At 40.4% G+C, this 16,079-nt stretch overlaps 2 protein-coding genes across 2 annotated transcripts; both read right to left on the reverse strand.

Moving 5' to 3' along the window:
- Nucleotides 1–7,488: 7,488 nt before the first annotated feature.
- ch25hl2 (cholesterol 25-hydroxylase like 2) lies at nucleotides 7,489–10,832 on the reverse strand. Its single transcript, XM_049019097.1, has one exon. It carries the CDS (start codon nucleotides 9,981–9,983, stop codon nucleotides 9,105–9,107), a length of 879 nt encoding a protein of 292 aa, XP_048875054.1. The 5' UTR covers nucleotides 9,984–10,832; the 3' UTR covers nucleotides 7,489–9,104.
- A 2,725-nt stretch (nucleotides 10,833–13,557) lies between these two features.
- Nucleotides 13,558–15,129, reverse strand: LOC125745857 (cholesterol 25-hydroxylase-like protein 2). Its single transcript, XM_049019098.1, has one exon. It carries the CDS (start codon nucleotides 14,764–14,766, stop codon nucleotides 13,900–13,902), a length of 867 nt encoding a protein of 288 aa, XP_048875055.1. The 5' UTR covers nucleotides 14,767–15,129; the 3' UTR covers nucleotides 13,558–13,899.
- Between the last annotated feature and the right edge of the window lie 950 nt (nucleotides 15,130–16,079).

A 16,079-nucleotide genomic window follows, 5' to 3' on the forward strand; every position in this document is an offset into this window, starting at 1 on the left:
CTGGAATATTTTTAAACAGCCGTTTCACATCTGTAATAGCAGCTCACTTCTTGGCAACCTCTGGAGCGAAATAGGGAAGGATAATGTATATGTGCTTATCCTTGTAAAATACCTGCTTCTTCTGATTAGAAAGGTATAGGATGTGATTCTTGATGTCTCTATGTTGCACTTGAATTATAAATGGTCTGGGCTTCTCTCCCTCTTTGGATTTTGATGCACAATTTCTGTAGTCTAAGCGTGGAATGTACCAAAGATCCAATATCTCCTTCAACACAATTGGCCCCCCATCCTGGGTTGTTCCCTGCCTCGTGCCCATTGCTTCCGGGATAGGCTCTGGACCCCCCGCGACCCAGTAGGATAAAAGCGGAGAGAACATGCAAACTCCACACACATGTAACCCAGGTGAAGACTGGAGGCAACAGTGCTAACCACTGCACCATAATGCCGCCCTACTGTATGTGTTCTCACCTTCAACCAAATTACTTTACTGATGTTACGGCACTAAAAAATGGTATACTAGTGAACTCACAGCCTCACATGCTGTCAACCAGAAATCCCAATTTCTTATTAATTTTAATTAAAATAAATATTTTTTAATCCATGACTTGTTTAGCCTAATTGATTCTCCTGCTAGGCATATTCAGAAGACTGGTGTCACTTGAATCCAGCCTAATAGTTGTCACACCCCCTCATTGGAGCCCTGCCTGAATGAGAACATCTGCTCCACTCATTATTTAACCCTGTTCCACCTCATATTTATAGCAAGGTATTGTTGGTTGCATATGAAACTTAGGTCAGGTCAGGTGAGCCTGGTCCAGCCACTCAGGTTTTTGTCTTCTGTGAGTGCCATATGTTCTTCTCTAGTTTCTTCTGGTGGTATCCTAAGAGGTGTTTCACTTATGTGATAAAGTTCAAAACAGGGGAGTGCCTAGGACCAGTCTAATAGGCTGCCAGCTGTAGGTTACATTCCCGTTTGAACGTCGGGGCCATAGGATAGGATAATATTACTATCACTATCACATGCGTTCAACCAGTTTTACCATCTGGATGTTCAAATCCAACCCTTGGCAAGCCCCATGGCCCCTCCCCCCACCATTCTCCTTACCCCTGCCGGGCCGCATTCTCACCAAATACACACACACACTCACCCTGACTACATGCCTTGATCTCTCTGGGTTTTTCAAATACTTATTAGGACATGAGAAATATATATTTTTTGACATTATAGTTAACCTGGTTAACCCATGTATAGTATTATTTAACTGTGATGTAGTTAATCGATTTAAAATCTGTCACCATCATTTGGTATCAGGCTGGTTAGCCACTGACAGATGGCTAACTATGTTAGCTGGCTAATGTTAATAGCTAAAGCTGGCTAATGCTATAGCCAACTTTTCTGCTTAGTAAAATCCAGTGATTTGGATAATTAAAGAAACATGCTGTATGTCCCCGCTACATTTGTTTTTTTTTAAGTATTCGCTTAAATTCTGACTTATTTAGGCTAGCTAGATGTTGACGGACATCAAAAGGTTTTTTGCTGTTCATTGGAGAAAACACTTCATAGGGAAAACATTTTAAACATGTTAAATCAGATGTTTTTGAATAGATTAAATATACTGTCTTCCATAAAACTTGTGCTTGAAATAAATCAAGGAGGCTATATAAGCCATTGTCATTGTTAACATTCCATATTTAGGAACTGCATGACTGCCTTTTAATGGTGTGACATTCGCAAATGATTTGTTTGTGTGGAACGAGTCTCTTACCAGAACTATGGCTGCATCTCAAAATCCTTATTTTCACCATCCTGTCTCACTACTCCTCAACCCCCGAAGTTTCTTGGAATTCCAGATGTCGAAGTTCCGTCCCAATACCTTAGTTTTCAAATGACATATAAGCACATTTCAGTGTTGATTGGTGTTTTTTTAAAATGTTTTATTTACTGAAAGGTATGGGGAGACATTGGGAAGAACCAGGGAAAGAAAAATTGGGAGCCAAACGACAGTAAACACCGCCTTGTTTTGGTGGAGACGGGGCTATAAAAGCACGACTTTCACACCAGGGCTGGTGCCCGTACCAAGCCTAAATTCCGGTCCGGTCGTTGCATTCACACCAAGCTGAAGCTGATATATCCGGGCCACTGCCCATTTTTCTGGCCCCAAAAGACTGCTGGGCCAGAGCTGGGAGAGCGTGATGCCAGGAGGTCGGGTTCGAGTCGTCACACAAGAAAAAAAAAGCTAACAAAGCAATGCGGAGTGAACTGGAGAAGGCATGTGTCATGAGAATACTAGAGCAAGTCATGAACTAAATAAAAGCGGTGCTGATTGCCCTAAAAACAAATACTATGGAACCATTTTCGAAATCATGGATTCCATGTTTGGACCTGCTAACCAGGTGAGTGGAGCATTGAGCTCCGCGACCACTTTGGAGGAATCGGGTAAGTTGTTATTGTTGTGTTTGCTTGTAATGTTGCTATGAACTTTAATGTTTGGTGTATGTCGGATGCCTTCTAAGAATCCCTTAAACAAAATTGCTTGGCTGTGTTGTGTGTATTGGACGTGTCTTGTGACTAGGGCTGGGCTATGTATCGTTGTGACGACAACGTAGCTAGCAAATAAGTTACCATTCGTGTACATAACATACAGCTATGTGCTTTGTTACATCAATCTAAACATGCTATCTTGCTGGAAATGTCAGTAATTTAAGTGAAATTTACCGGTTCTGTCTTTCGTGTGCTTGTTTTGACATAGGTGAGGAGCATCACTTTTTATATTTATTTATTCCATGTGAAAGATTTGCATTCTTGATTATTTGTATATTTCTAAAATAAAAGTTTACCAAAACGTTTCATTCCCTTCTTGTGTTCACTCTCCATGTCTATCAAAATAGTCCATTTTAATGCAGCATGTACAGTAGTTCCTTCAGCGTACCGTACTTACTTTATGTGCATTTGCGCTGATATGACAAGAAATTACTCTCCATTTTAATATTTATATGCTAATTCATACTTCGTCCGTGGTATCAAGGTTAAAAAGCAAGGTAATTTCTTGTCATAGCAGCACAAATGCGCATAAAATATTTGCGCTGTTACAACAATCGATTGCCGCATGTATCGCTTTTAAAGGTGAATGCATACATGTGTATCCCCGCATATTATCATGCATGGCTCGCAGTTCATCCATGAATGCTTCTTGGACTGCAGCACACTTTTTCATTGTAATACACAAACAGTAGCACGATTTGAACTGCTGAAGTCTCAGAATCTTTGGCAGATGCACTCAAATGACTCACATGACACTCAGAAATTTGGAATGAACTGTGGTGGGTTAAACTCAGGAACAATGACACCAAAAGCTGAAAATAATGCAATAAATTCTTGCGTCCATTAAATGCAAAAACGAATGTCTTACATGGTCCACCATTTTTGCCTTCTCTGCCGAAACAGTACCCCTCCCACAGCAACACACACACATTCATCGTTCTACCCTTTCAGCACCAAGTGCAGTGTAAATGCGATACGATTTTGGTAGGGCCGATTTCAGCTCCGGCCCGGTTCTGGCTGAGCACTGGCATCAGCACTGGCTCCGGCAAGGGCTCGTGTGAAAAGTGTAAGTGATGACTTCACACATACAGGTGGAGCATGGTAAGCGAACGAGGATGCAAGTGTGTCCCAATACTGCTTTTTTTATCCACGCTACCCTCCTCACTGCCTCCCTCGTTCCTTTTCTCATCGGCTTCATGAACTTTCAACTTTAGGCAGCAAGTTATCATGGGAAGGAGCAGGGGGAGCCATCGAAAAAACATGGGGTGCAGCCTAAACATTTGTGTTCACTTCCTTATAAAGATACGTTCCTTTCATCCTTCCACTTATCCTCAGAAAAAAAGACTTGAAAGGTTCTTCCTTCCTTGACCATTGGTCAGTGACAGCCAGTGAGGCGTATGATTGGCTGGAAATGAAACCTGTGACTGAATGCATACGCCTACAGTGAACAAACAACCGAGAGTCTCTTGTTTGCCCACTCACTCACCAACTCGCTCCTCTCCTCTGGGTCTCTCCTTCCCGATCTCAACTGCTGAACAGCTGGTGCAGTATATGGCCTACATGTGCAGCAACTTCCCATATGCTGCAATTGGATGTTAGAGATGCAATAATTTAAAATGATTTTCTCCAATGTTTGTTAGTGTTTGGACATGTTACCAGAGTGTGATGAGGTGCTAGGTTTGTGTTTTTAACTAACATGAGTAACTAAGCTATAATGTTGCAAAGACATTGACTATAATTTAATGACAAGTATTATTTTTCTCACATATCTTTAGTATTTGGTATTTCGTTTACTCCCTTATAGGCTGAATAATGGGCTATTTTTGACATACTGGGACCAAGTGTTTCAGATCTATTTTATGCAAACATAAAGTGAACAAATCTTTTAGATGGACTGAATCAAACAAACTGTGCCCCCAAAAGAGAGTAATTTCACTCATTCTTATTGTCTTTCTCTTCTCAATGAGAAATGATGAAGGTTTTAAAAAGGAGAATCTAATACATTTACATTTACATTTACAGGATTTGGCAGACGCCCTTAGCCAGAGCGACTTACATAAGTGCTTTGAGACTCTGCAATGAATTTCCGATGCTAGCTCAATAAGGACCCAAGCTATGAATACTATCTCTGAGAACTCCATTGAGTAGTGCAGAATTTTTTTTTTTTTTTATTTATTTTTTTTAAAAACACACCAGAATAAGAGTCGAGAAAGAATATAGAAGTTCTACGTCAAGTATTTCTGAAAAAGATTGCAAAGGAAATGGAAGCTAAGATAGAACAGAGTATGAGGGGTGGGCATGTAGACAGTATGTGGGCTCAGTGCACTCAAGACATGCCCCTGGATCAAAACCTTAAAAGTTACAGTGTGTTGAGGGCCCCTGAGTCAAAGCCTTAAAAGTTACAGTGTGTTGAGGGCTCCTGAGTCAAAGCCTTAAAAGTTACAGTGTGTTGAGGGCCCCTGGATCAAAACCTTAAAAGTTACAGTGTGTTGAGGGCCCCTGAGTCAAAGCCTTAAAAATTACAGTGTGTTGAGGGCCCCTGGATCAAAACCTTAAAAGTTACAGTGTGTTGAGGGCCCCTGAGTCAAAGCCTTAAAAGTTTCAGTGTGTTGAGGGCCCCTGATTCAAAGCCTTAAAAGTTACAGTGTGTTGAGGGCCCCTGAGTCAAAGCCTTGAAAGTTACGGTGTGTTGAGGGCCCCTGAGTCAAAGCCTTGAAAGTTACAGTGTGTTGAGGGCCCCTGAGTCAAAGCCTTGAAAGTTCTAATTGGCTGTATTTCATTATAAAAATTATACTAGACTAAAAGTTTTAATGTACCAAAAACGGTACATTTTCTAAGTGAACAAGGAAGAAGAAATTTAACATTAGATTCAAAGAGGTTGATTTTCTCACTAAAATCAAACTGTATTTTTATGGTTCGTGACCTACATTATTAAAATAACGCACCTTGTTACTCCAAACAATTCAGTTGGCTAGAGAATGAGACAGCACACCCTCCGCTGTGCTATCCCTCACCCTTTTTCCAGACCATATTCTGTTCTTGTACCAATCACTGAATGAGCAATGCTCATCACCTCACACCCCGGTTTGTATTACACATACAGGAAAGAAAGACTAATAGGTTGTGTTAGTATAAACAGTAGCGGATGGATGAGAGATGAGAGAGACCTCAAAATGAAGCAGCACCAAAAGCAATGATACTCTGCAACTGCGCAGTGCTCTTCCTGGATTGTAACAGCTCCATTCCAACTGCCGTATGACAGGTATCCACTTCTAATTTAGGAAGCCGTCCACAAGAACTACTGCAGAACACGTCAGCACTTGAATCTGAAAGGCATCCTGGCATTCTCTGGACCGTACATACTCAGCTGACTGCAAAAATGAGCCATAATACCACCAAGCATTTACAAACAGACCTGTAGCAAGAGTGTCGCTAGGATTTTAAGACGCGCAGAGCTTTACCCAGAGGCTTAATCTGTCAGAGGGTTCTCAAACTGAGAGCAAGGTTGTTAATACATCTTAGCTAAACAAATCAGTCGGGCCACTGGAGGATGACTGCTGGGGCCACTGGCTGAGCACTGGCATCAGCACTGGCTCTGGCAAGGGCTCATGTGAAAAGGGTAAGTGATGACTTCACACATACAGATAGAGCATGGTAAGCGAGTGAGGACGCAACTGTGTCCCAATACTGCTTTTTTATCCATGCTACCCTCCTCACTGCCTCAAATGGACAGTCATTTTGACACACTCCCCCTTCTGACAAATGTTCTGGAGTCTTCTTCATAAGCCTTGCCCTTTTGGAGCTCTTGTCTGCACCTTCTGTGCCCTGTCACATGTGCCTTGTGCCAATACATATACAAAAGACGCCAGTAAACTAAACTGTGATCTATCAGCCAGACATCTGTTTAGTTTAGCAGCAGGTCTTAGAGTTCTTGATCCCCCGTATTCATCAGGCAAACTCTGTTCTCAGAAGGATCCAGTTCAGTCAAGATCAACTAGATTTCATTAATTGGTGTATCTGTAGGTACCAGATGACGATTGATTGTCACCATACCTCTATCATAACACAAATCCAGACTCATACCATTGCCCTGCTACCATTGTTCACAGAAAACTTTGATTCTCTTAATAGTGGTGGGCAATCAACTCTGCATTTGTTTAAAGAAGAGAGCTTTTAAGTAGTGATGTATTTTTCCAGTGTTGTGAAGAAGAGTGAGCCTAACGACTCCAAACCATTTATTTGTTATTCCACTGGCATTGAATATACCTTTTGATGTAGTTAAAACCAAAAGTAACAATCACAGTTGTATGGCTTTCCTCTGAATACACTGGTTCCCTCACATAGCCCAAAGATTCACATACAGTTAGCTGATTTAGTGTCTCTAAATAGCCCATGTGTGTTTGTGTGTAATTATGCACATGTACCCCCGCGACAGACTGGAATCTCAGTCATCCTGCTTTGTGTCCTATGCTGCTTGGGCTGGGCTTCACCAATCCACCAAAATCTCACGTAATCCTGCACTGGGTAAATGGATGGAAGATCTTTTTAATGCTGTTTTACCTGATCATCCTGCATTGATGGGTCATGATGTGGGACTGTCAAACTTTGGCAAGTTAACTGGCACATCGCAAGTGGTTGTGTTTTTCCACATGTGCTTTTCTTATATGTCAGACTTTTACTTTGTGCAATGGAAAATAACAGGCAACTAAACGAACAATATATGCAAATAAACATCGCTATTATTTCTATGTATAATTTATTCTAGTACATTTTTAAATCAAAAGGGTGACAAAAAAATAAAAGTCAGCATTTGTTTTTTTCTCTGCTGACGCATGAAATACATTGAACTGAAAACATTTCATATTTTAGAGCACCATCTACAGGACATCTTGAAAAATGTCAGAGCATCTTCAGACCATTTATTGAACGTGAATATCTGAATATTATTTAAGTAGCTGACGCATATAAACTACGTGTTTTTGAATTATTTTTAATTATGTTTCAATAACTGTTTATGCCTGCTCTCGCCTGTTGTTTCCCGCCAATTAATGGACACCCATGCTCATAACTTTTGTTTTAAATTCTCAGTATATTTCAGACCATAATGAAAATGATTGTATGGTACGACAGTAGACGCATTTCATATAAGACGTTACAATTTTTAGACATTACTGCCATGCCACCATAGAACATTATTAAATACACGTTTCTGGAAAACATAATAATAAAATAGTTTGCAAAGATACACAAATCCTCCCTATAATATCACTGTGAATTCTCTTATCTGTTTCATGGAGAATATATTTTGGGGCGCTATGCCCCTTACAGCACGTCTCCATACATTTCGTGAAAGACGTCATCTTTTACAAAGATAAAAACAAAAGAACGTCGTTAATTTGTAAAACAAGAGGCAACGTATGTTTCGGCTTCCAAAGAGTCTCACGCACTCATTGCAAAATTATCGCAGAAAGATCCGAAAGAAAAATGAACGTTTAATTTTTTCTGATTTTGTTTTCTTGATGCGTTGCCAAGATTTCCTTGAAAAGCACTGGATCTTCGCTGGAATTCCTGTTTTTGTTTCCTCCCATCCACGGATTACAAAGGTGTTTTTGTGGTGGGAAAGCCTGAAAAATTCCCGTCTCGTTTGGTCGGTTCAACCAGTGATGGTGTATGAAAGAGCAATGATTAATTAATATTGTTGCCATGAATTATATTGGATCGCACATATTTTTTGGCAACGCTTTTGTGGAGCCTTAGGGATCAAGACACAAGCAGAAACATTCAATAGTCTCAGCGGTCAGTCTCAGTCTATTCATCAAATCTGACTATTTTTTTTTTTTATCTTACATAACAGCACTGTAATTCTCGCTGTGTCGGTTCCTGTGTCTTATGTTGACAAAACGTTTCTTCCTTTGACTTTGTTAATTGTTAATCCGAATCGTTCTCGCTGCCAATAATGCAGAAAAAAAGCTGATATCCTGAGTTTGTGAAAACTGAATATGGCAATCAAAATATTAATTTGCAACGATACGAGTTTTTCTTTATTACTTTTGACGTATTCATATCCCTCCACCTCTATTTTTTGATAAACAACCACGAGGAAACAAATATAAAATATCCAAATACCAAAAAAATGGTATTAGTGATAAATTATAAACAACAAAAAGGACAACACGAAAAGACAAACACCAGCTAAATTTAGCAACCTTCTGTAAGTCATGCAGTTATTTTTTTATGATTGTTTACAACTTGTTGGGCTGTATAATTACTCTGATACCTTTGATTTGAGAAATGATTTTTTTTTTCCTTTTTGTAAAAGCATTATACCTAATGTCAGTAGGTCAAAACAATATATATAAATATTATTCATCAACCTACAAATGGCAAATTACATTAGGCAATAAAAATACATTCAGAAACCCGTTCGACTCAAAATAGAATACAATTACATATTTTTCATTGATATAGAAATACAGCCTTTGATCTCTGTTTCCCTCTATATTGCATTTGAAAGTTAGTACTAATCTTACACATGTTTAGCAAACATGAGAGTCAGTGACAGTCAGGCTCCTTTACTCTCCCTTTTTCTCATGGCGGCTGACTGGGCGAGATTCGATCCCGTTCCTGCTAGCCAGTCCCAGTGGGAGAAGAACGGGGCAAAGTTGGTGTTGGGCTTCTGATGGTGGGCGTCATGCTTGACGGAGCCCCCCCAAAGTCCGAAGGGCACTAGGTTATGCAACGACCACGGGAAGTCATAACCGCAGTGGTCGTCAGTAGAGATCCAGATGTTGAAGAGCATGAAGCCCCAAGTAGTCAGGCAATGACACTGAAGCAGTAGGGGGTCCACTGTAGTCCAGAAGCCGACGCTGAAGAGCTCCCATGCAGAGAGGTACTGGGTGACCAGGCTGAAGGGCTCGTTGTACTGGTGATGGATGGCGTGGAAGGTCCGGTATAGCCAGCCGATCTTGTGGTGCAGGAGGTGCCACAGGTAGTACTGGAAGTCGAACAGAATGGTGCATCCCAGGATCCCCAGCAGAAACTCAGTGAGAGATGGAGCTTCTTTGGGTAAGGGGGTGGGGGGCCTCCAGAGCCACTGCCCCACCGCTGCTGGGAAGATGTAGATGAGGTGGTTATAGGTGGTGAGGCCCAGAGTCCTCCAAATATGCGTCCGGGTAACTGGCTTTTCCGGGTGGATCTTATATCTATTGATGCTGGGCCAGTGTGGCGCCAGGACATCCAAGACCGTGAATAGCGCCACCAGGAGGAGGTAAGTGGACACAGACAGGAGAACTGGGAAGAGAGGTGACCTCAGCGTACTCTCATAGTTATTGTGGAGGTAGTCCCATATGGGCTGCAGCACAGAGGATTCAGGAAGTCCGAACGTCATGTTGGCCACGTTAAAGGTCCCATAGTACCTGTTCCTCAGGCTTACAACAGTCATTTTAAAAGGTTTGCAAGTACTGCGGAAAAGCGAAGAAACTAAAAAGAGAGAAGTGGTTTACTTTCTTATTTGTTTTAAAGGCAAACTTGTTTCAAAGTTCCACATACCAGACTGGGCCAGAGATTTCTATTTATGTACTTCTAAGCACCACCTCCTTTTTAAAAGGAAATGAGAGCTTTCTCTGTGTGCCTTTTGTATCAATGTGGAGGCTTCAGCCAGCAGCAGCGACCCTGTCCCACCACCAGCCGATTTTGACCTAAATATGAGTGTTCCTGCCGTTTTGGAAATGCCATCACTTATTAACTTCGGAAAGATTACTTTCTGCATGATCAATAGGAAGAAATACAAAAAGCGCGCATTTCGGTCACTTTGAAATGATGTATTGGGTGCAGTGTGCCGTGCAAAATCGTTTTCTTAGGGCGGCTGTAGCCCAATGACTTGAATTTAAAGTGATAGCTGTGCTGAAGAATAGCGTGGACTAGTTTAAACTGCTCTTAGCTAGACAGATAGTTTTGAGACGCTGTCTGCTTCCTGAAAAATTATTTCTGTTATAACCTTTGCGGACTAATCCATCGATCTCTACATCAGACACAGAACTTTCTTTCAAACCCTCATGATTATTATGTAATGTTCATTACATAAATTTATCTTTGAGCATTCACAACACTGAAAAAACTCCACACAGGCACTGTGCACTATTAATACAAATTAGCATGTACCTGTTATTTATCCATGTCAAATAAATTGAACATTTCATATTTTAACTAATTCATCTAATTCATTCAACTAATTCATTTAAGTCATCTTTAAATATGGTTTAAGAAATAAGTGATGCAAACTGTAGAATAATTTTTCATTTACATATTTGAGAAGAATTAAATTAATCATTATATAAAACAAGCAATTAGACCAATCAGAATAGCTATGAACAAAGGTGTATATTTGTTGTAATTAAAACAAACAGCATATATATTTCCTAATATTAATATTGTTTAGGGTGAGGAGGAGGAGGAGGAACAAGGGATGTTTTTTAGCCGGAAGTTTTGTCAAATAACCTTGTAGATTATCACTGTCATAAATAAAACATAACAAAAGGCAAAAATTATGTGTAAAAGTCAAATAGAGGTTGGAAATTCTAGGGCGACCACAGTTCTCTACTGAAACATTTAAGATACTTAAGATTTATGTTATGGAGCTCTTCTACACAGCACACAGATAATGCGGGTTCCATGTTTGTAATGCTGATAATGTATAGCTGGCCCTGCAGCCTCACACCCCCCGGGGTTGGTGACTCGATTCCAGCCACTGCTCTTTATGTGTGTTTGCAGCTGCTACTCACCTTTAATCCTGCAGTCCAAAGACATGCATTTATTCTGGCTGTGCTAATTGGCCATAGAATGTAAGCACCTGACAGTGGACTAACATCCCTGAGTGCCCCCCACCCTGTGTTTCTTGAGCTAATGTCCAGGGGCACAAGAAAGGAGCTTTTGAAACAGCAGAAGGTGACATCGTTTAGCTTCACTGAGCTCATAATGATGATGTTACTATAGTGTATGTGCTGACAGTTAGCTACTGTTCCCTCCTTACAAATGTATACTAAGAAATGTAATGCCCCCCCCCCCCCCCACTAACTTGATATTACCACATTCTCTGAAAGCCTAATAAATAAATCCTCTTGCAAGTTTCCTAGCAACAACAACTGTTTGCAGGAGCATTGGGAGAATGTTTAGTTACATACACATTCTAAAGATTCTACAGACTACATTTGCTAGCCTACATCAGATTTTGAAATGGACAGGAAATTTGGTTGGTTACCAGTCGCTCAATGCAATAGTAGCAGTTAGGAGTTTCATAAGACATTTCAAAATTTCACAGGCTTTCTGCACAGGAAGTCATTCTTCATCTTGGAACAGCATGACTTGTGACCATTCAGTAATTACATTGCTTGATCTTTTCAGTGATGGGTCCAAAACAGTTGTGCTGATCCATTAATAACAGCAAAACAACCTGGTGGTTCCAATACATGTCACAACAAGACTTGAGTCCAATGCCGTCTGGGAAAATAAATCATTTGATAAGAAGATTTGGTTAATAGAGGTAGCTATCTGGACCATAAAAGTTTAAACAAAAAGAGCACATTTAACCTCTATGTTATGGTCAGTTGGGCAGCAAAAAAATTATCCCATAAACCCGCAAGCATAAAATGTGGATGTGACCACTAGATGCTGAAATGGGGCAAACTAACTTACAAGAAATCTAAGCCAGGTAAACCCAGCAAAATGAGTGCTATACCAAAGACATACTCTGGAACTCTTTACAATCCATAGTCATCTCTAAATCCATTCGGCAGCCTCCACATATCCCCAGGAAAAGTGGTCACCCCAATTTGGTTGAGGGCGAGGCTCAGCTATTGTATACTTTATTACTGAACCTGAATTTCTCCATTATAATAATGGAGTAATAGCGTGAATCAATCCAAATAATAGTACTAACGTAGTAAAACAATGGGCAGAAAAGATCCCCAGCAGTGGTTCCTAGAACACCACGGTAGAGGCAATGGCCAAAGGCACTACAGGCTAGCATGTTCTGAGAAGGGTGTGCAGAGCATATAGACAGTCAATATGGTCTGTTCCAGCTGCATTTCATTAACTGACTTAGGAGTCTGTGGAAAAAAAGCTGGTTAACATTGGCGGGGTAATAACATATATCAACCCAAGCCTCCAGCACCATTCCTCTACCACCTGCTGGTTCAGAATGGTCAGTTACACATCTCCAGACATCTCCTAAGATAGACAGTTAATGCCAATTAGCTGCATTAGCTGGAAACCTGTAGATTTGCAATCAATCCATTACGTTTACCCTGAAGTCCTAGCTTTGTTAGGTGCTATATTAGATGATGGTGAGTTATTTATAATAGTATTTTATTCTGACTAGTGTAAAATCCGTAGACGTGACATTCGTGTGGCACGTCTCAGCCGTTAATCTCTGGAAGTTTCCTCGTTAAGTAGCTGACCAAGAGTCAGAACAGCAAACTGTCAAACACATTTTTCGTAGAGTGAGCACATTTAATGTGCACAGCGTGCTCTATGGCTGTCCTTTGCTGCAATTCTCACCCTCGCTATTGTCACCAGCTGTATTCATGTGCTAATGGGTCAGACGTAATAAATCATAAAGTCACTGTCAGACATTTGCCATGGACTTGAAAGGTTGTATTGTGCTGGAATGTACCATTATAATTTTATTGACATGTTGGACATGAAATGAATTTTAAAAAATAGCAAAATAATAATTTTTTTATTTTGCGAACAAGGAGTCTGCCAGATGACCTCTGCCCGGTTCCTTGTGATTTTTTTTAAGAAATTGTTTTCATTTTGAGTAATGCACAACTTTCGGACATAGCTGATTTCAGTCACCGATTGCAATGTACTTCCCTCTGTTTATTTGAAGATGGAGATGAATCCAGATGATTACCAAGTCATTTTAAAAAGGAATAATAGAACTGGAAGTTGTTTCTGTTTGCACCAGAGCCATAGAAATAGGTGAGTCATCAAACTATTAATTTGCACGACCAGGGTTTGACACTCCGTGCAGGCAAGCTGCCTTGTGATTTTCATATAACATTAACATATCAAATACACATGCTGAAATGGTACATTTAACATAGAATAAACAGCAACTGAAAAAAAACAAAATGCAACACAAAAATTTAAATTAAAAACGCAAAAAACTAAAATAGTCCAGTTTTAAAAGATGTCATTGATAGGCAGAATTAAGGTTAAGGTTAATTAAGGTTATTATGAATAATAATGAATAATATCTTCTTACTACTTACATTACAACAGGCGGAAGTATACAGCTAAGCAACTGAGTTCAAAATCTGGTGATGGCAGCTTTTTAATATTGCCTGCAGACATCCTTAAGCGTCTCTTTTCCTTTTTCTTGCAATGGCTGATGACTTGAAATTTCCAGAATTTGTACCACAGAGCCAATCCCAGTGGGAGAAGTAGGGCTGGAAGTGAGTGGTGGGACAGCGGTGGTGAGCGTCGTGTTTCACAGAGCCCCCCCACAGCCCAAAGGGGATCAGGTTCTGGAGTGACCAAGGGAAGTCGTAGCCACTGTGGGCATCCACAGAGATCCAGATGTTGAAGACCATGAAAACAGTACTGGTAAGATGGTGGCAGTGAAGAAGGACCGGGTCAACTGTAGTCCAGAATCCTACACTGGCCAGTTCCCAAGCTGACATGTACTGGGTGACCCAGCAGAAGGGCTTAGAGTATTCATGATGGATTGCATGGAAGGTAACGTACAGCCACTGTGATCTGTGGTGGGCCAAATGCCAGAGGTAGTATTGGAAGTCAAACAAGAGGATACATCCCAGTATGCCGAGGGTGAACTCCAGTGCGGTGGGTGCCCTTTCTTCCAAGGGTAGCGGTGGCCTCCAATACCACTGGGCAACTGATGCTGGGAAGACAAACACTAGATGGTTGTATAGGGTGAGCATCACTGCCTTCAGGACCCCACTGAGCTTAATAGGCTGGTCTGGGTGTATTCTGTAGCGGTTCAATGCTGGAACCAATGTGGAAAGTCCATCCAGAGTTGTGTAGAAGAGACACGTAATGAAGTATGTGGACACCGAGACCACAATGGGAAAGAGAGGTGAACGTAGCATTTCTTTGTGGTTTGTCCTCAAATAGTCCCAAATTAATTGGAGCGGTGGCTTTTCAGGTATCATCGTGACAATCTCCCAAGTAATTTCACTCACCCTGTGTTCCACAGGCTCCATTTGGCACAGTTGATCTTTCCTGCTGTAAATATGTAATGCTAGAGACAGGTTACTGATGGTCAGGTCCCCAGGGATGATGCTCAACTGCAAAGGTTTCTCACTTTTGAGTTGCTTTACCCCTTTTTTAGCCTCATACCACTTCCTCTTGGAAAAGTTATGAAACGGCAGTTTTTAGGTGCTGCTCGTACATCACTGTCTTTAATCAAAAACGAAAGCAGGGAAAGAAAATCTTGACCTCGTTGCTTAAATTCATTGCAACATATTCATTCATTCAACTTCAACTGCTCTTTGTGGTTCAGGGCTGAGTACTCCGACAAAGGACTTTTTTTACCAGACATGTATGCGTTCCACTGCCGACAAATAAATGAAAACGAAATCTGATCCTTTTCTTTCAATAATTAAATTATAACAACAACAATAATAATAATAACTGTGGTTAAACTTGTTACGAGGAAACTGTTAGGCACGATTAGTTTCTGCTGACTTGGAAATGGAGAGTGCGCGGCATATAACGCTTCAACACATTCGGGGTTTGAAATGAAGGCGTCGGTGAGCAGAAATGTTAAGTCCAATTGTAAAATACAATATAATAACAAGCAGCCCATCATCAATATGTAATATGTAGTGGTTTCTGTGTACGTTGTAGATGTTCGTATCCAGCGTAATAAACATACATTCGCAATGTCTGCAAGTACTTCAAATTATTATCGAAAATAAATTTTGTTTTTATACAAAATATGTCCGCATGACAAAAGAGTGACGCTTAACATACCCGATACACAACTTTTAATTATGACAACTGCGCTGTCAATTTCACATCACGAATTAACTTATAAATGTGGTATGTACTTGTCTCATATCTAGTTATTGCCTAAGTAATCATTCATTTATATTTCCATCAATCAAAATTAAATTAGGCATAATTTAATTTAAGATTTTAAACAATCGTCTCAGTAGGCAAAATTAATTAGTATCCCAACTGATTGTTTTCGAAAAAAATGTTTAAAAGGCTAGTACTTTGCCGTTTCCTGGGGCTACCGTTGTATTTTACGATACAGGAATAGACGGTAGGTGGCAGACAATCATTACCAAAAATCAAGAGAGCGAAGGTACAAAGATAAAGAAAAACTAAAAAGTGGAGCCGCCAGAAGCAGTGATGAGTAATCAATTAGGTGTACTGATAAATCTGGGGGTTCTATAAGATATGATTAAAATCATGATAGTTTACCCAAAGAGCACATGCCTATCGCTGTCATAAACCTTTAAAGCGAAAATATGTACATATTTGAAATCTGCATGCGTGCGTATGTTTG

This window comes from Brienomyrus brachyistius, chromosome 7 (assembly GCF_023856365.1).
Source record: "Brienomyrus brachyistius isolate T26 chromosome 7, BBRACH_0.4, whole genome shotgun sequence".
NCBI classification, from domain to species: domain Eukaryota; kingdom Metazoa; phylum Chordata; class Actinopteri; order Osteoglossiformes; family Mormyridae; genus Brienomyrus; species Brienomyrus brachyistius.